The sequence below is a fragment of the Ochotona curzoniae genome, unplaced genomic scaffold (assembly GCF_017591425.1).
Source record: "Ochotona curzoniae isolate NIBS_2020 unplaced genomic scaffold, NIBS_Ocur_1.0 contig_64, whole genome shotgun sequence".
Lineage (NCBI taxonomy): Eukaryota > Metazoa > Chordata > Mammalia > Lagomorpha > Ochotonidae > Ochotona > Ochotona curzoniae.
In genome coordinates this window covers 51,313,527-51,335,147 of record NW_024466502.1, presented here as the reverse complement: position 1 = coordinate 51,335,147, position 21,621 = coordinate 51,313,527, and the positions used below count along the sequence as shown (strand labels likewise).

Genomic DNA, 21,621 nt, shown 5'->3' with positions numbered 1-21,621 from the left:
AGGCTTCTTAAACAAGATGGTATTTGACCAAAAAATGCAAAGTTGATTTAAAATTTAGAAAAAAAGTGTAATTTAATATATGAACAAAAAAGGAAAATTAAAGCCACATTATCATTTTTACATAAAGCATTTAACAAAATCCAACATTCATCCATGCTCAGTGTGTACCATAGCATACTAGTAATAGACAAGAACTTCCTTAATATTAAGAGGGACAACTATTAAAATCATAAATCCAATATAATATTTTAAAAACCAAAGGGTGAATACATTCTCCCAATATCAATTCTCAGCTTCTATTCAACCTCACAGTATAAGTCTAATTAACTGGCATAAGGTAATAAAAAGAGATGGATATTATCCAGATTGAAAAGGAAGAGATACATATCTATTTGCAGTGAAAATGATGTCGTGGATTTGATGAAAACGACAGAAGAAAGGCAGGATGGTGGAACAGGGTGTCCTCACACATTTAAGCAGATGGTGAAGGATTATCCAAGGAGGGAAGAGAGGGCGTGATCCTCAGAAATAGGAGAGGGAAGGCAGAGGGACACCTGGAGACCCGTGCACTTCTCGGGTAGCAGCAGAGACAGTGGAGCAGTGTGGCAGCAATCAGCAATTGGCTCTTGGAGCTCCACTAGTGGTCAGGCCAGTGGTGGGGAGTTCACTGGGATCTCAGGAGGCAAACCCAAGCATAGAATTTCCCATTCTTGTTTGCTTGATTCAACCATGAGCAGAGCAGAGTAGCAGAGCACAAGCGGGCAGGTGCAGGAACGGGATGGGTTTCATGGCTTAGATTTCCACCAGTACCACATTGGGAGCTATTTTGTGTATTGAGGAAAAGGATGTGGGGTTGGAGGGGCAACAGTGAACTGCGCATGTGCTGAGCTAGGAATGAGCTCATTTTCAGCTTGATACATTGCACTGGCCCCACAGGGAAAATAGTAATGACTTGGCATACCACAGGTTCCACCAAAGATAGGTCTAGACACACCTAGCCCCCAGATTTGACCAATAGTAGGTGCAAACCCTCACCAGTGCCACATCAGGCACTATGTATACTGAGTAAAAGGCTGGAGAGGTGCTTGAGGAACAACAATGAACTCTACATGTGCTAAGCTGGGATAGAACCCAGGTTCAATTCAATGCATTGTACTGGTCTCACAGGGAAAACAATACTTACTTGGCATCCTACAGGTTCCACTCAAAATAGATCTAAGTGGTCTTCAGACCTAATGGCCAGCAGGTTCTGGCAAGACCAGCACCATTGGCAACCCAGTGATTTAGGACAGCTAACATCTCCCTAATCCAGGGTACTGCTCAAACCAGGAGTAGGAGAAAGGTGCAGGAAACAGTGCGGCCACAGCAGAAGGATCACAGAGGGTGGAAAGTGGTGAGCCAGGAGCTGGCGTTATGGACAAAATAGTGAAAACCTAGCACAAGAGCCTGGGACTGAAACTCGCTGAAAGGAATGGCATGACTAAAGAAGAATCAGGTATTGAATGCAAGCAGTAAAATCAACCCGTAGACCAGTGGGCAGCACATCTTAGAAACCCTCCCTAAGGAGAGAAATCTGCTAACCAGAATATCAATGACTAACGACAAAATAGGAGGCAGATGCACAATGAATATTATTGAAGCTTCCCCCACAATAAAGCAAAGTCCTTTGTCAACCTCAGAGTTAACCGAGGAAGACATTATCAGGGAGTTGGACTGGAAACAGAGCAGCCAGGACTTGATTTGGAGCTCTGAATTGGATGCTGATAATGCAGCCTACAGCTTAACTTGCTGAGACACAATACTGGGCTCTCGGTGTTGGCTTTGTAAGAACAACCTGTGTTAGCAGAAGCATTTTGATTTGTGTTTTCTGTTTTTTTTTTTTTTTTTTAAGATAGTTTGTACAGAAGGGTTTTTGTTGTTGTTGTTAACGTTTTCTGTCCCCTGACATTTTCTGGAATGTTTCTAGTTCTCTAAATGTACAGCAAAGTGAAGTTCCTTTGATCTTGACAACAGGTGACATGTGGCTATGTCTTGTCTCATACATTTGAAAGCTCACTGTTGGTCTTGCAGGTTCATCTTCCTCAGCCCCAACATCTCTCAGTGGCTGGATGCACAAATGTTTTCTTTGTCAAGCAGACAGGAGCACTGGTCATGAAGAGTCCTCCAGAGTGGCCTTCATGTCCTGTGGTGCAGTTTATCTCCCATGGACCAAAACGGGAACAGGCAGTCTGATGTCTCACTCTCCAGCTTGCATTCAAGAGTACTTTTGAATTCATGATATTCTTACTCTTTTTTTTTCTTTTATTCTGGGAACTGAGTACTCAAAACTGAGATGTGAATTCAAATCCAGCGTGCCTAAGAAGATACCAGTTGGCATCAGCATTCAAGTTCCAATGAACAAATTCTAACCCTGAAGAAGAATTAAACCTGCTTCAGTTACTTTTTATTTTTTAAGATTCACTTATTTAATTTTTTTTATTGGAAAGGTGGATATACAGAGAGGAAGAGAAACAGAGAGGAAGATCTTCTGTCTGATGGTTCACTCCCCAAGCGGCTGAAATGGCTGGAGCTGAGCCGATCCAAAGCCAGGAGCCAGATTTTTCCGGATCTCCCACATGGGTGCAGGGTGCAAGACTTTGGGTTGTCCTTGACTGCTTTCCCAAGTCATAAGCAGGGAGCTGAATGGGAAGCGGGGCTGCCAGGATTAGAACCGGTGCCCATATGGGATTCTGGCGCCTTCAAGGTGAGGCGAGGACTTTAACCACTACGCTATCATGCCGGGCCCTCAGTTACTTTTTTTTTCTTTAAATTTATTTTTATTATATATATTTTTTAATTACATTGTATTATGTGACACAGTTCTATATAGGCACTAGGATTCCCCCTACCTCTCTCCCAAACCTCCCCCCATGGTGGGCTCCCTCCCCTTGCGCAACCACAGTTCAGGTTTAGTTGAGATTCCTTCATTGCAAGCATACACCAACCATAGAATCCAGCATCTCATTGTCCGGTCAAGTTCAGCGGCTTCTTGGGGAGACCCTCCCCGGTCCAAAGGCAGAACCAACAGAGTAGAATCCCGGTCAATAAAAGCCCCAACATAACATCAGCAACAATATATAACGTTATGGGATAAATTGACAAAGTATTGAGCAACCAATTTGTCAAAATTGGATGCATGGTCTTAACAACTTCCTGTGACTATTTCAATGACATTTCAACAATTGAGGTGCGAAACAGTTTTAGGAAGGGTGTGCAGAGAAATCTTCCATACCTTGGTGAGGAGTACTTAATCCCTGTGTCCTACCTAGTAAGGTGTGTGTGAGTCCATGCTGACCAAGCCTTCCTTGTTGTCCTCTGCCTATCCATTCCAATTTGTGAGTGAGTGAGTGTGTGTGTGTGTGTGTGTGTGTGTGTGTGTGTGTTGCAGGGGGGCTCTGGAGCGTCCCTCATGGTCATTGCAGAGAGGTTGGGGACCCGAGGTTGGAGCTAAGTAAGAACCAGAGATAGCTCCTCTCCCTAGTCCTGAAGGGTGTTTACTGTTCTGTTTCTGAAGACCACTCAGGTTTCCTGATTGTTGTTCCAATGGCCTTGGTTCCTATGATGAAGGATTCAGCTTCTTCCATCCCGTGTGCTAGGTCCAAAAGGGGAGGGGATGTCCTCTGAGTTCTCGGCCTCCGAAGGCATTCCAGTCCCCCGTGGTCTCTTTGGCAGTTGGGATGTGGTCCTTGGCGCCCGTACTGATAGCCCTTGGTGGGGATCCGGGAGACTCCGGGTTTGGGATACAAGCCTCCTCCTGTCCACCTGCTCCACTCTGTGGTCCCCCACTGTTCTGTGCATATGACCTCCTGTTAATAGGTTGTCAGGGTCGCTCTTGATTCCCCCTGTATGTCTTTGTAGTTTTACTGTTGTCTAATGTTGTCTTGAATCTATTGTCTACAAGTTACCTGTTATGTGCCCGAGAGGTTACACTACACGGTTTCCTCACACGTTCACAGGAGATGGAAGGTTTCTTTGCTCTCCCACCCAATTTCTGAGTAGTAAAAGGTTTTGAAAATATATTTGGTTATACAATTTTAAAAACACGTGGGTTGAGACCATATTAGGTAGAGGTCCATCGGGGGAGATTTACGTCATTGGTAATCTTTAGGGTTGATTCATGTACCCAAAGCCCTGAGGGTTCATCATGGAGCTTTCTAAGCAGCAATCATAGAAACCAAATCCCAGAGCTCTCTGGCCGGGCAGCCAGCAGGCGGAGCCTCCCGCCAAATGCCATGCATGGTAGCGGCAGCGTGTGATCCAGCCTTGAGACACTACTTGGGGGGGGGGGGGGCAGGGGGCGGGGGGGGGGCTTCCAGCCCCCAGGCAGTGGCTGGAAGACTACTTCCCCAGGTTCAAGCTCCATCCCCTCCCGGTCCTGCCCCCAGCTCAAGGCTGCAGGCAAGCAGTGAAGCAGTCGGACCCACTTCACAGAGCTCCGTGGGTAGTCCATGGCGCTCCAGCAAGCCCGATACTGGTTCCGGACGCACCCATGGTTTTTAAAAGATATTCTCTTGATCTCTTCTCTGTATAAATCTGCCTTTCAAATAAGAATAAACAAATCTGTAAAATCTTTTCTTAAAAAAGTCCAGGATGTAGTTTAAATTCTGGTTGTGAAATTGTGAAAAGCTTAAGCAACTTTTTCAAATCCTGGATTTCCCCTTGTAAAACTGAAGTGATAATTCTTCGCACATAATTGTTCAAAATATTATATGAGAAATGCCTGAAAATACTTACCAAAAAGCCCAAAAATGGGTATTCAGCTATTATTTATTGTTTTTAACTGTTTGTATTTGAAGATAGTTCCTTTTATTTTATTAACTGAAAAAGTAGCTTCAACTTATTTGGTTCTCCTATGGACCAGCCCTTCCCTCTCTTTTCTCCTCTCCTTCCTTCCTTCCTTCTTCCCTTCTCTTCCCTTCCCTTCCCTTCAGTTCCGTTCCTCTCCCTTCTTAGCTTTTGAGATTACACACTTCATATTTCTATTAGAGTCAAGGACTTAATGTTCCCCCCAAAACGAGTTCGACAGTTGTTTGTTTTTTGAAGGATGTAACTAGGCTGAGATTGCATGTTTTCAAGTTCAACATCCTTTTTTTTTTTTTCTCAAGATGGTATTAGATCCATTTCAAATTCTCACCAAATGCTTTTCAAGTTGATAAAATCAAGATGAACATTTACTCAGCTTGTTTTCTCAGGGACTTACATATCATCTGTACCCAATGAACATTCTTCAAAACGCTAAGTCAAATATCATAAAGGATATCTGGGAAATGCAGAAGTGATTTTAAAATAAAAATAATCCAAATGTAGGAAACAATAGACATATTTAGGTTTCCTACTTTTGTTTTAAATAACTCAGTTATTTCAGTTCCAAGCTTGAAAAAACAACAGAAGTATATGGGTTTAGGAGAGAAAAAAAATTAATTTCTAAGAAAATAGATTCTTCCTGTAAATCCCAACACAGCTTGGATTGAGCCAGGACATATGACTCATTGGCTATTCTCTCTGCGTGTTGGCTGAGTCCACTGTCTGGATCTTTCTTTAAGGATCACATCACATTCTGAATCATTACTCACACACCTACACAATCACAACAGCTTGTGACAGAAGGGTTACTCCATTGTAATGGATTGCTGACTGATAACATGTTCGATGCTTAAGTTTGGAAAAAAAGCATTTACATTTATCCAATAGAGAAAAGACATTTGTAGATGAGTGCCCCCAAAAATTTACTTCAGTTAATGATGCTCTGAGACATACATATTATCAACTATGTAATTACAGATGCTGTGATTTAGAAGTGCAGAGTAGAGGGGTCATTGATGGAAGAATGATAAAATCTAGGTGAATTATAAATGTCTCTGTAGATGAATTACCCTAGAATTACTTTCTGTAGGAAATAGTATTGAAGTGAGAAAGTGTAAGCTGCACATAATTGTAATTAATGTCAGGTCTCATAATCCATTTATCTCTGTTTGACAGGAAGTGCAGGAGGCCTGGGTGATATTCAACGATTCTACTTCTGTTTGCTTCAAACATTCACCCCACTGCAATCAGTCTAAAATCCCCTCTTCCTCTCTGTACGGAGAGAAGGAGAGACAGAGAGAGAGGTCTTCCATTTGCTAGTCTACTCCCCAAATGGGTGCAGTGGCCGGAGCTAAGCTTATCTGAAGCTGGGAGCCAGCTCCCTGCTCATAAACTTGAGGAGTCAGGAGAAGATGACCTAGGTATTTGGACCCTGCCACTCATGGAACAGACCTGGATGGCACTGCTGACTCCTTGTTTTAGCTTTGGCCATCCTTGGATGTTGTAGCCATTTAGAGAATGAACCAGGGGATGGAAGAACTCTCTCTAACTTGCTCTTTCAAAAATAATTAATCAAAGAAAAGCAATTTAATGTAAATATCTCATTTTACAACTGAAGAAGTCAGAGGCAAGTGGTCAGGAGCTTGCTGTGTTAGCGGCAATGACTTGGATGTCTGTGCAATATGCCTGTCCTCAGTTATGCCAGCCTGTAAGAATGACCCTACCGGAAATGGGCAGAGAAACGGCTCTTCCCTGGGAGCTGTGCTTTATTAAGCCATAGCCCTGACCCTGAGCCAGGGTCAGCAGTTGAACTGATCACTTGAATCACCCTTGGTTTCCAGATACAAGAGCAGCTGGTGAACGAAATTTCCAGGTGCTGGCTCTCACACTACATGGAAAGCTGCTGAGTCTCCCATTATGTGGACAAAGGAAGGATGAGTAATCCCTGATCACAGCTGTTAGGCCCTGGGGCAGAGGCCAACACTGGATCTCCCCAGGACAGGAGGGCCCAGCCACAACAGGTACAGCCTGCTCCTGTTGTGTTGTGAATTTCCCAGACACTTGGGCATCCCCATGAGAGCAACAGCTCAAGTGATTGGCATTCACTTCTAAGCGGTAGGAAAAAAATGATGGGGGGCTGCTGGCTTTGCCATGGCAATACAGGCGCCAGCTCGATCTATGAGAAGCTTCCAGTTAGGAACTGCAAAGAGATTAAAAAGGATACAAAGGCCAGTTCCATGCTAGCACTGTTTACACCTATGGAGTGCTAAGTGTACAGCCTTGCCATCACTTTTTTCAATGATCACCTTTATGTCTGATCCCCTTCTCCCCCTGCCTCATCCCAGAGGAGCTGTGGCTATTATCAAAGTTATTGATCTATGCCTCCAGCAGGCAGGAAGTCAAATAAAGCAGCCTGAGCCACAGGCAGAGGCATCAGTTCCCACAGAAAGACTTATAGGGAGGGCTCTGTTTGGCACACAACTTACTGACACCCATAGCCTCAGATGGCAATAACAACATTCACAGTAACAACAACAACAAAAACAGCAGCTCACACACAATGGATGGGTACTGTATGCCAGATCCATTCTCTGATTTATGTTCCCCATAACTTTGCAGGGCAGATTCTATTAACTTCTTGTTTCTACAGATCAAGAAACTGAGTCACGCAGGCTAAAGCAGCTGCTCATGGTGATGCACTAGCAAATTATGTAAGGTGGACTCCAGCTTAGCTTTGTAGGATCCCAACGTCCTTGTACCATTGGTTTTACCTCCAGCCTGCCTTCAAGTTCATTTGAATGACTTCCTTCTTGTCAGAATATACACTCAAACAAATTTGTTTTGGATGGTTGATAGAAAAAAAAGAATATTCTGAGAAGTTAGTGCATAGACAATGTGCAGACTTTGGGTTACACTGACAAAAGCATACTGGGAATAAAAACCTGTTGAGATAAGTTTAACAAAGAATTGTGAAAAACAATTTTTTAAGAAATACATTAGAAAATTTTTGTTCCACAGGAAAACATTCCTTAATAAGTGGCTGAGGCTATAACAAAGTAAGCTAAGACATGTTGCCCAGATAATAAATTAGCAATAGATTTTTAACTGGTAGATTAGTGAAATTATATTTGAGACAATAATCTTTTGAGGCTTTCAAGCCTTCAACTAAAAATATTCACCAGTGCCATTCCCTTAGGAAATGTACAGAACTACATAAAACATTGACCATCCATTATTAGTCACACTCCTAAACTCAAAAAATCCACCAACATCCAGCCATAACTTTTGCACTGAGTAGTGTGAAAAACCAGCATAGAATAAAATGTATGGCCCAAGAACTATTAAAACTCTGTTACAAAAACTTGAAATTTCCAAGACCAAGGAAATAACATGCAGTCACAGAAGCAAATACAGCCTCGAGAATCTTTGTATTCCATGATAAAAATGTTTTCACTCAGAAGTAAGACCTTATGATGCCGCAGCCTCATACAAGCATGAGTGTAACAAACAATAGGGCAAAGCCAGGAGTACAAAACTGTATCTCCCATTACCACTGCCCAGGAAACTCATAGGTCTATTATTTACTAATCAGCTTTCATTCAATAAGTCTTCCCTACTCAGTCCTTCCCCTTGAAGTCGAAATCACTTTGATTTTCTAGCCTTAAGTCTGCTTTCTGTATTTGATGAAGCATTGCTTTTAAGACCCTCCCACGTTTCAAAAAAAAATGGAAGCTTCTATTTATTCCCAACCATAGATCATCCTGTTTTAAGTGTAAAAAGTTACAGTTGTTTCTGAAGGCTATTTTTGTTGTGAAGGTGTTAATTATTTTCTGGGTTTGAATTGTGAGAGTTGGCCTAATTCTTGAGGCCCAACACTGAGCTTGGCTTATGATTGCTTTGATATAGCTCCACCGAGGGACTGACCTAAAATACCTTTTCCTTTTAAAGCCAGAGAATTAATACTGTGATTGGATTGTGGCAAGAATCTCCTAACTAGTCCATCGGCCTTTATCTTCATCCTCACCCTCTAACCCAGTCTATTCAGTCTATTCTCAAGGTAGCAGCCAAGTGAATCTTGGAGTGCAAAGATTGTATCATGTCAGTCTTCTGTTAAAGCCTCGCAAGGGTTTCATTTCACTCAGAAAAACAAAAAAATGAAGACACAGACTTATTAGGTCCCATGTGGTCTGGCCTCTACCAGGTCTAACAACTTGAAAGAACTCTCATGAACATAATGTAGTACCAGAGGAGACATGCTAAAGGAGAAATACAGTAGTGTTCTAAAGCAGTGTGTCAGAAACAGGCCAAATAATGAGTTACAAGTAATGATAGTAGTCAGATTTGGTGAGGAGAGAATGGTACTTGGAAGAAAGAACTGAATTTCTGGGGTGTGGACAACGTTCTGATTCTTGACCTAGGTTAACACATGGTATGTTCACTTTCAGAGAATTCATTGAGCTGTATATCTATTTACATGCACTTTGCAGTAGGTTAATTATGCTTCAGTAAAAATGCTTAAGAGAGAAAACAGAAGGTTAGGAAGTACAGGAAACAGGCATTGTTTTTAAAATGGGAACTGGTAGAGCTTGTTGTGCTGTGGACTTGGTCCTGGGTGGAGGGAACCCAGGGGCAGAGGAAACAACCCTTGGGCGAATATCCCTAAGGAGTCAAAAGGATTAAGACCAAGGCAGGGAGTGGACTTGGAGGTACTGTAAAGCAGCAGGGTCACACAGGCTTCACGGTGGCTATCTAAATTGCAGAGGTGATGTCTGGAGTCAGGCAGGAGCCAACTGGGTCCAAACAGGAGATGTCAACAAGAGCTCTAGTGATGGGAGAGGGACAGGAGAAGTCTTGACTTCTGGTAATGAGTGAATTAAGCAGGTGAGGGGAGAATGTTGGAGCTAGTCCTCATGACCATTTAGGGGAAGATAGGTGACAGTTCCTAACGATTGGGGCAGGAGGAGTGCAGATTATTTGTATAGTGGAAGAAAAATCAGTAGCCATCAGTAGCCTTCTTTGTGACCCGTGTGTCATTTTTGGCAGAATTATGAGGTCTTAAATTCATAATTCCTAAGTATCAAATTCTGAAATTAAGGTTACATATATTCAAAATCTTAATGGTGCCAAATGAGTGATGGCAAATTAAAACCTCTACCCATGTTACAGTTTCCTTTCATTCCTTCACCAATGTTGGGTTAAAGTTTATATTCTCAAATCTGTTCTCTCTGTGATCATTGCGAACATCTTTTACATATTTATTTTTCTTGTGTTTTTTTCTTCAGGAAATGCTGTTCAAGTCCTTTACTCATTTTTGTTTCTGATTTCTTGTATTTTACATATTCATTAGTAGCACTGTGAATTTTATGGAAATAAGCCTGTGCCCAGTTTTATTTATTGAAACACGGGGTGGAGGATGTTGAATCACTTGGATCTGGACCTCATTATCATTCTTTAAAAGAGGTCTTCACTTCAAGTTTATAAAAATGTGCATCTGTTGTCTCTTTCATGTTATTTTTTTTTTAATTCTCTAAATCTTTACTGTAACAAGAATGTATTTTCTTTGGTAAAGTAGGAATGTGGCTTTACTTCTATTTTTGTTGTTGTTTTCCAAATAGCTAGTCAGTGGTCCCCTGACAGTTTCTGGAACTGTAAGCTTTCCTTATCATCCTTGAAATACTAACTTTATCCCCTCCATTTAAAATGTACTTATGATCCAGCTCAAGAGGAGGACTCATCTGGACCTGGTCACACTTCATCAGTTCAAGGGATTTTCTCTGTACCATCCCAGCGTGTTGAGTGCTTCACACTTATGCCTTACTTCTGAAAACTGGATCTGAGGCTACTTCACTCAATCTCTTACTGTGCTTCTGTGTCTTTATGAAGCTCCTGCTTATGCAAATGAATGATCTGCAAATAACTCATTAGGGTCTCCTTCCCACTTCTGGTACAAAACTAGACTTCAATTACTTTTGGAAGATTGTGTAACTCTCTGGAAATGGGTTGATCTTCGAAAATACTGACTGATATTACATTCTTCCCTGAAATACTCACATACTCTCTCACTCTCTTGGTGCATGAATTCTACGCCAGTGCAATCTCTCTTAGAAATATGCTTACAGCTTTCTATTAACTGACCATTAGAAATACAGATAAATGTATTTGTATTTGTACAGTATAAATGTATGTGTAGTTGTCTTCTGGAGTGGTCACATGCATGGGTTCCTTAATTACTGACAGTAATTGACAAATAGGCTCTTTCTGTGGTTACTGGTTTACATGTCCTCTCCCTAAGTTTGTGCAATCACAACTCACCTCTCCATGTCAATAATACTACCCACCCCAGGCAGCCCCCACATTCCAAGGACCCTGTTCTCTATGACACTGGCTCTCACCCTTCTGTCTTCTTGCTTCTTTTTCCACTCACACATTCATGGCAACATGTTTTTAATCATACAAGACCAGATCCTCTACCCACTGATTGCTTCCTTGTGTCCATTGACTCTGCGGGTCCTGTTTGCCTGCTCACCTGTAGAGCCAAGATTCCCTTATTGATCATGCCTCTCTTATACATCCTCTACTTCGCCCTATCTCCTCCACCAAAGTGCTTGGAGAAGCCCAATGGAAACCCACACCAGCAACCAGACAGTTAAATGCACCTGGAAAAACACACGAACTATGCTCACTGTTCTCACTTTAGACATATGACCAAATATTTCAAGGGATTCTGGCACCACAAGGCAATTCTACATTCCCATGCTTTATTCACTCTATCACTCTGAATTTCTTCTCTCCATTTCAATCATCCCTAGCACCCACTGTCACCTCTGCTATCTCTCTTGCATTTGAACCTGTGTCTGCTGGCCTTACTCCTGCTCCTAAGGATGGGCAGGAGCTGCTCTGGTCACCACAGCCCTGTAGTTTGCTCAACGTATCTGCAGGAATCAATCTCTTCATCTTTATCTGTATTAGACTACTTCTTTACAGAGTTGCTGAAATTTCTTGTATCTTAACAGCACCCCTATCACTCTAAATTACCCAGTTACTTTAAGTTTCATCGGCCCATATTACTATTAAACAATAACCAAGATATATTTTGAAAAATACCAATGATAATGCTGTTCGTTGATGTTTGTCAATGGCTTGAAGAGAGAGGCATAAAAAAAAAGGGAACTTGGAGGGGAAAGTGGGATACTGCATCTCCTCATCAAGGAATGGATGCGGCAAACTGGTGTAAAAGGAACAAGCAAGTGGAGATTGCATTACTTTTACAAAGGGACTACAAAACTTTCACAGGCAAAATGAAATAAAAGATAAATAAAGGGCCTGGTGTGGTAGCCTAGTGGCTAAAGTCCTTGCCTTGCGTGCACCAGGATCCCATATGGGTGCTGGTTCTAACACCAGCAGCCCCGCTTCCCACCCAGCTCCCTGCTTGTGAACTGGGAGGGCAGAAGAGGAAAGCCCAAACCCTCGGAACCCCGCACATATGTGGGAGGACCATAAATCAGAGTGCGATAAAATGATATAGAAATAAAAAATAAATGAAATGAAGAATTGTTTGGAAAAGTAAACAAAATTGAGTAACAGATTGACTAATAAAGTAAATACATAAAATCAGAGATGAAAATGGAGACAGGATGGACACCATGGACATAGTGCAAGAGATTATTATGACTATTTATATCACAAAATTGATAACCTAGAAGAAATGGACAGATTCTTGAATTTATGCACCTCACCAAAATTATGTCATCTAAAGATAGAATATCTAAAGAATGAAAAAATTAGTAGTAAGATTGATTCAGTAATAATAAGTCTGCCATCAACAAAAAGTACAGGACCAGGTGAACTCCCTGTGAAATTCCACCAAACATGTTAGGAGGAATTAACACTAAACTTTGCAAATTGTTTCAAAAAATAGATTCGAAAATCTTTCAAATTCATTCTATGAGTCCAACATCGCATTGATATAAAAACCAGAAAAGGACGCAACGGCATAAATAGGACAAAATCCTTGAAAACATGGAGGCACAAATCCTCAACAAAATACTAGCTAGCAAGCTACACTTTATAAAAAGAGTATTTACCATGATCAAGTGAAATTCATCCCAGAGATGCAAGGATGATTTAAAATGTACAAATCAATAAATGTGATCTACTACATCAGCAGGATGGAAGACAAAAATCACACTATAATCTCCACAGACATAGAAAATACATTTTATAAAATTCATTCTCCCTTCATGATAAAAATTCTAAACAACAATCAGTATATAAAGAACATACCACAGCGTAATAAAGGGCACATGTAACATTTAAATTGAATGAGGAAAAGCTGAAGGCTTCCTTTCTAAGATCTTGTAGAAGACAAGAAAGCTCACCTAATTTGTTCCATATAATATGGAATCCTACAGACAGCAAAAAATGAAAAGGAGAAAGTCAAATTGTCAACGTTTACAGGCGATATGATCTTATACACAGAAACCCCTAAAGGTGTCTCCAAAAAGCTACTTGAACTAATAAATTCAGTAAAGTTGCACAAAGTCAATGTGCAAAGATCAGTGTTACGGTGGGTGCTACATACAGCAATGGTGAATTATCTGAAAAGGAAATTAAAAAAAAAACCCAATCCCATTTACAGTAGCTTCCAAAAAATAAATAAGAACACTGAGGAATAATAATTTAGCCAAACAGATGAAATCTGTCAACAATGAAGACTACTGATCACTAATGAAGGAAACTGAAGAGAGCACAAGGAGATGGAGTGACACCTTGTGCTCACAGACCAGAAGCAGAAATACCGCCACCCAAAATGATTTGGAGATTCACTGCAATCCCTCGCAAAGTACTAACAAACTTTTTCACAAAACTGGAAAGAAAAAAAAGACAACTAAAATTTGTTTAGAACCAAAAAAGGCACTGAATAGCCAAATCAATCTTGAGCAAAGCCAACAGAGATATGTTACTGCCTAACATTAAAATGTATCACAAACCTACAGTAACTGAAAGAGCCTGGTGAGCAGTTGTGTGGCACCGTGGCTTAAGTCGTTGTTTGGGACACATCCATCTTATATCAGAGTGCTTCCCAACTGGATTCCTGCTAATAATGTGACTGGGATGCAGTGGATAATGGTCCAAGTACGTGGGTTCCTGCCATATGTTTGGGGAGTGGTGGCAGGTGGGGAGAAGGTGTCACATATAAATTCTTGCTCTGCTGAGAGTAAAAGAAAAGGAGGCACCTTCTGCCAGGACTTTGAACTTGCACATGCTCACTGTTCAGGACTCTGGACATGGGGAGAGTACCAGACAATCCTGGTTCCATGGTCTTCTTTTGAGTGCTTTGGTGAACAGGACAGACCAGTTGCAGGAAAGGCAGGTGGCAACTGGCAGTTGATGAGGGTCTGGTAGATGCCAAGAACTTTTTAAACACCGTTGTTATCTTCAGAATCAGATTAAGCGAGTGAATTTCTATAGAAAGCAGGTGAGAAGAGGTAAACAATTTATCCAAATACATGCAACTAGTAGATGATGGAGGGCACCAGGCTACCATTCTGACTTCCAACCTCATGGCTTTTCTTGGGACATGGAGCTGTCTGTCCTGGGCAGTATGGGGGCTGCTGTGTGAGGTACTCCATGTCCAGGACTGAGCAGTGAGTAAGGGGCACGTGGGCAGCCATCCGGGTTTGATGCTATGGAGGCTGAGCTGTATTTAACACAGTTGTAAGGGCGTGGGGAACATGAGAAAGAAGTATCAAAGACATGTGAGGGAGGCTGGGCCTGGGTGGGCATGGCAAGCACACAGTCACCAATGACTTTGCCTTGCTTTTGTCTAAGTGGGAGCAGAATATCCAAGGGTAGACAGTGAAAAATCATTTTCAGCTGGAAGCCTGCTATGAATGACTTGGCTTTGCCAACCAGATCTGCTTAGTATTCTTGAGCTTTCATTAGCATTTGAAAGAAAAAACCAAACGACACAAAGCCAGGTCTAGTAGCTGAGATTTAACATTGTAACCCTGTTTCTCCAATGCAGTTAACTTGTGATAAAATACTAGTTAGGCTCCTTCTTTTCATAAACTATTTTGGACCTCAACAAGGAACCATTTATACAAGTACCCTCCCATTCCTTTCTGCCCAGTCAGGCCAGAAGACGTGCCACTTTCTGGAGAGAATTTACATCACCTGCTGCTGGCATAGAGAACAATATTTTTCCCAGCGTTGGCTGGCCCAGAGCCAAAGTTGCAAGTGTAAATCCCTGAACTTGATCTCCCAGTAACTGTCCCTTAGGCTGACACAATCCTGCCCCAGAGAGCTGCATTTTATTGCCTCGTTTGTTGCAGATATTTGATTTCAGCAAGAATTGATAGTGATACTAAGTATAAACACAATTTGGCAAAGTTTCTGTTTTTCTTTTTTTTTTTTTATAAGGAGCTGGGGAATCCTGTGGCCAGCACTAATGTTTATATTGAAACTCATAGCTATTTATCCACAGAGTGAGGGCAGTGATGGTCAAGAAAGGAATTCCCTTTCCAATAAACAATTCTCTCACATGACTCACGAATGTAAAGGAGTGCTCTGTGCTGCTCAGTTAATCTTCAGGAAGCTTCTCAGTTGCCTAAGATTAGGATTAACCCTTAATTAAGTCCCTTTTTGCCAATACAACCTACTCATATTCAATTTTCCCATACATTTTGGCTTCCAAATTTAAATTCGCTTGATTGAATTTCACCTCTTTCCATTTCTTAATTCTATCAAACGTTTAAAGACACTTTTGTCCAGTTCCTGAGGCATTAACCCTATGTAAGAGTACAGCTATCTTTGGTGCCGAAAAAATAAAGTCCAGAATGTCTCCTTAAGAAAATATTTTAAATCATTTTACTAGCTGAAGATTATAGGGTCTAGTTCAAATATAGTTCCACTAGGAGATTAAAAATCAAGACTGTGAAACATAAAAAAAAAATCAAGACTGTAAATCCTGTGTGTTTTTCCCACCAGTTCCTGACAGCTCTATAGACACTGGCGTCTTAGAGTACGACTACATGAAAGAACCCAAGTTCTCTTCATAAGGAACCGTAGTGCAAACCAGTACTGTGCCCTTCCCCTAGCATCCACATGGGAAAAAGTGTTGTTCTGTTCAGCAGTTTTCCATTCAAAAGCTGACTTCCTGTTCAGGGACACAGATGCTTGCAATGTTGGGCCCTGTCATTGAGGGTGTCAAAGTGGCAAAGGATTGCATACGCTCAAAGCTAGTTTTTAAAGAAAATCTGGCTAGTCTTTTGAGTCACATGAAGAAACAGATTGAGAGGAGAACTCAAGTTTTTCACACAACACCACCTCTCCCAAACACCCTCACATAGCCTTGTGGAACTTGGGAAAGAAGCAGAAACAATTTCTTGGGATACAGGTTCATAGACCTATGTATTTGAAGTATAGTTTTCCAGAGTTTCTCCTTGCACCATACAACTCTTCATTTTGAGAAAAAACATTTTAAAAATATTTTTACGTTTGATGAGTAAAATTCAACAGCACATGGTACTATATCATGTAATCATGTGTATGTGTAGTTTTGAAAGAAATATTATTCTGGGATGTGAAAACAATCTTAAATAATATAGCGATAAGAAGCTTCTTTGTCTGCCTTAGGGGTGTCTGGTTTCCATGGTGATGAAACTGGCTCTTGATATCAGATTAATCAAGGTGATCTCTGGGCTTCCTGCTTCCTCATTTCAACTAACAGAGAGATGCACAGGAGAGAATCAATGGTACATTCGACAAACAGATAGAAAATTGCCCTGAGGCTTGGGTTTCTGACTGCCAGAATATGCAACAGCAATGCCATTCATGCACAGACACCATATACTCAGTGTTCATTAATGTAAGTGGCGTCCCATTTTTATCAATTCCTTAAAAAAATGTTACAAAACTTAAGAAGGATCTAGCAAAAATTTAACCACACCTCTCTGCTTTTCAGATACATTTCCTGGTTTTTCACTCTTCTAAGGTGTACTTACTCAAAACTCCCAGACCTCCTTAAAATTTTCCCCAATATCAAAAGGCTCATTGTCTCACTCCTCAAGGTGATTTGGAACTCATTTTATCAGCACAAGCCTCTGCATCTCTTGGCACCAAAGCCATGCTTCACTACATTCTCACCTGCTTGGATTTACCAGGGCTGAGCTCATGCTGTATCTCTTCCTGACTTCAGTTTCAGACATGCACTTCCTTAGCCTGTCAGGAATGCAACAGTGGCTCCCAAAGCTACTTTTACATCAGAATCATCCGGTGCAGAATACTGGGCCCCTCTCTAGAACTATGGAATCAGTATCAGTGGGAAAGAGATGCAAAGTGTTTCAATAAATATCCAATTGCTTCTGCTGCACCTCCAAAGTCAATGGTGCAGAATTTTTCTGTTCCCTGTGGATATATTTATCCACTTATTGCACCAGGTGTTTTTAAGTAAGATAAACAGATATTTGCAAATACACCTTGCAATGTTTGTTAAAAAGCAGATTCTGAGGCAAGCAAGGTCTATCACATCTAAGGCTCTGAGACAGAGCCAAGAACCTGTGTTTCAGCAAGTTTCCCCTCCCTGTATAGGAGGCCTCCTCTCCCCTCAAGAGTCAAACTGGAATATCAACAAGGACCAGGTGAGTCACTTCAATGAATGAAGTGACATCAATAGCCATATATAGGCATCCGTCAGCCTAAGAAGTTTGTTGCTATTTTGTCACCTACAAACAGGTTCATTAAAGCCTAGGTTTGAAATTTTCAAGAACTAGAAATACAAAATAGTATAATTTATCACAATTCAAGAGCATCCAGTCAGCAACCATAGGAAACGTTGTGTTGGAGGGTTTTACCCATGCACTCCTAGCTTTGGTAAATTGCAAAGTCCTCAGGAGCCTGATCACATGACTTGTTACAATACACGATGATGATCTACACAATACTGAATTGCAGCATTACATGACCCTCTTAGGGCAACCTGAGTGTCCTCAATTTTTTGTCTCACCTCCCCCTTAAGATTTGTTTAATTGGAAAGGCAGATTTACAGAGAGAAGGAGAAACAGAGAGAAATATCTTTTATCTGGTGATTCACTCTTCAAATGATCACAATGCCCCTAGTTGAGCTCATCATAAGCCAGGAGTTTCTTCCAGGTCTCCTACACAGATGCAGAGTCCCAATGCTCTGGGCCATCCTCCTCTGCTTTACCAGGCCAGAAGGAGGGAGCTGGATGGAAGTGGAGTACCTGGACACAAACCGGTACCCATATGAAATGCTAGTGCTTGAAGGTGGAGGATTAGTCAATTGAGCCATCACACAAGCCCCAATTCTTTGTCCCTTTTTAACAACTACAGCATTGAGTCATCCTCCAATTCTTGTTAATTCTGCCACCATCACTATTAATCACATAAGCCATTACCTTTTCAAGGCAAGGTTCTTATATCATGTTCATTGTATATGATCAATAACTAAACTATAGCCCAGTTAAGTTTTCTTCCTTGACTGAGTTGAGCTTTCTTGGAAGAGAATGAGCTATAATAAATTAGATCCCCATTTAATAATGATGAAATGAATGACTATGTCAATATAATAAGTTATAGTTATAAGTTATAGTTAATAGGAGGGAGATACATGCAAGGAGAAGAGGGAAAGGGGAAAAGATGCTCCCCTATGCATCTAAATCTATCATGGGAAAAAATACATCCTTATGTATAAAGCAAAAGAAATGATTTTGAACACTTCCATGGAATACAGGATTGTGGGAACTGGCCTTGTTGCTTTAAAAATGGATCTGGTAGCCTCCCTTTTCATGTTGAATAAAATGGTACCAAGTACAGCAAATAGACAGCTCTAGAGCTTACACACGTGAAACCCTGGCCACAGATGTTTCTTATGGTTCACATATGGATTTAGATATAAGGGTGAAGTCCCTGCAGCAACCAACACTAGCTGGGAACACAGATATCTCTCCCTTTATCTTGAATAGATTTTTCTAGTACTTGGGGCCAGGGCAAAAAGAAAAATAAGAAAGTTCTGCTAGTCTGTCACCAAAGAGACTCAGACCGCAAAATATATGTATATGTGCTGCCAAAGTGAGCACTAGACCGCAAAATATATGTATCAGATGTCATTTCACTCAAAAGTTGATGAAATGCAAAAGCAAACACACCAAATTACAACTTAGTGGTCAAGTAAGGAGGTCAGCACTTCCCTCAGCATCTCTGGGTATGTTAGTTTGGATGGTGACTAGAGAAGGAAACTCTCTAAAATGTCAAATCTGTAAAAGATGTCACCTAGAAATCAGCAGCAGCACTTCACAGGGATAGTAAAAACAAGCAGCACACAGCAGCATCTGTACTGGGTGACACAGGGTTCCCGTGCAGCCTCCCAATCCTGTCACTTGTTCAGGTCCACATGGTTCTTCTTTCTAGTGTGATTTTTTTCATAGCACATGGGATATTTTTTTTGAGGACAAAAAGCAGTGGAGGTCACCAAGGCCATTTGTTCTTGCTGCTGTGGGGTTGGGGGAGATGGAGCATGTGTGAAGTTAAGCCAGGGTGTGCCGCTAACACTTTGGTCACCCTCCTTCCCATCTGTGGGAGCTTTTCACACATGTATCAGAAGCCACACAAGGCTAACTGTTTTGATATTAGGTTTCTGGATATAGCTTTCAGACTCACTCTTTGTTCCACTCTTCCAGTATTCTCAGGCTGCGCCCAGCAGGCAGTGTAGAGCATGGATTTAAAACATGTGCTATTAATATGCCCAAAATTGTTGTTGCAAAGGAGGAAAAACAAACCACTCTAATAGAATCCTGCCTAGTAGATTTTATAGGCCCTATAGCAATATAAAATGAGTTATAAAATCATATCGAATTGGCTGGTGAATAAACCTACAGACATTTAAAATACGTTATTTATTGTTATTAAAGTGATGACTTTCTCACAACAGTTCTGCAATAAACCCACAGAGTTAAGTATGCATTAACAATTTAAAAAGTAATGTAACATTTTTTTTTTACATGTACCCTGGTCTGGAATACTGGTGATCATTAGCAACATCTTAATATCTGTAGAGGGACAAGAGTCTGGCACAGTGGCTAAGTGGCTGCAAGAAAAGCTGGCATCCCACTTCAGAGTGCCTGGTTGGAGTCCCAGCCACTTTGCATCAGATCCAACAGCTTCCTGCTAACATGTACCCTGCAAGCACATGATGATGGCTCAGAGTATTGGCTTCAGGCTGGTCCAGACACGGCTGTTATGAGCATTTGAGGAGTGAACCAGCAGGTGGAAGATCTCTATCTCTCTCCATTTTTCAAATAAAAATGAAAATAAATGGATAAAAGTTAAAATCTGTAGAAACTTCATGTTTTAACATTTCCTTACAATTTTATGTTTACTATTTTTCTTATGAATGGAGAAGGTCACTATTATTCTCATTTTATAGTTGTCATATGGAGATAGTCATAGTATCTACCCCCAAAAGGATTCCTTCAGGAATTCATTAGATCATCCACATTAAGTACATACAGTATTTGGCGTATTACTTCCTGAGTACTCACAACATGTTAGCTATTACTAATATACAAAAACACTAGTGGCTATAATAGGGCTACCAAAAATATACTTCAAATGAGCCAATCTGACTTAGGTATTCCATTAGAACGGGACAGTTCTTTCAGAGAATTAGGATGCCTCTATTTAACATAACTGCTCCACCAGACTAGAATGTTCTTTTCCTCCCTGATCGTGACTCTGAAGCTTCTAGTTGGCTCCGTGGTCTTTAAACGAGCCAGCATGTCCTCCACAGGTAACCAGTCTCCACTGTTTCCCAAGAATGGATCATATAAAATCATGCATTCCAACTTGCTCCAATCCATACCATATCACAATTGCCTGCTTCTATGTCTGCACTTCCTGAGGGCAATGATCATGTGTGTATTTGCATACTACATTTTTAGCACAACGGAGTACACATGATGCCAGAATGTAGTGGGTATTCAATAGACATCTGCAGCATGAGGATGTGTGCTATCCCCATTCAGGTTGGTGACTAGAAACACAGATTCTGATCATGGGTGAGGACAACTGCCGCCCAAGCGAGAAAGCAGCAGCCAGTTACAGAGACAGAGGAGGATGATGGTGGTGATGAGATGCGGCATCCTAGAAGCTCTGAGTCACGGTCCGCACACAGGAGGGGCAATCAGCTCCACAGAAAATCAAGTTGCATCTGGTCACGGAAGCTCCAGCAAAGGCACAGCCACACTCACTGGTTCTGGATATTCTGGATCCCTACAAAGCAGCCCTGCAGCATGAGGAACGAGAGTCTGGGTGAGCTGCACCTGTTTTTCACTCATCAAGGTGCAGGAACTTGGAAACCAGCACAGCCCTTGATCCCAGTCTAAACAGCCTTTCCATCCCAAGTTTTAACAAACTGCAGGACATTTTGTGAGAGCCCAGTCTGATCCAGGAGTCCCTGAATACTTACCAGACCGTTGGAATGGGTTGTGCATGTTTGGTCCAATACAGAATTGCAATGTTGAGGAATAAACTTGGAGACTTTGGGGACAGCCGATGGCAAATGAATTGAAATGTTCTGATTTGCTACAGCAGCTGCATCATAGGAAGGGATGACTTTGGAATAATAACTGACAGCATGGAAGGAATTGAGAGCGAGCGCTGTGCTGGGAATTCGAGTTTTACACAGATCACCAACAGCATTCTCTGCAGTGGAGCTTGACTGACCTTTCATGAGAAAGAAAAACAAGTATCCATCAATAC

The 21,621-nt window shown here is 41.4% G+C and overlaps 1 protein-coding gene across 1 annotated transcript in view; it reads right to left on the bottom strand.

The window, feature by feature from the left end:
* Positions 1-21,621, bottom strand: part of SOHLH2 (spermatogenesis and oogenesis specific basic helix-loop-helix 2) — a 67,523-nt gene that overhangs the window by 9,820 nt on the left and 36,082 nt on the right. The window contains exon 10 of the mRNA XM_040991087.1: positions 21,329-21,585. Within this exon, the coding sequence (XP_040847021.1) occupies positions 21,329-21,585 (257 nt within the window). The remainder of the gene's footprint in view (positions 1-21,328; positions 21,586-21,621) is intronic.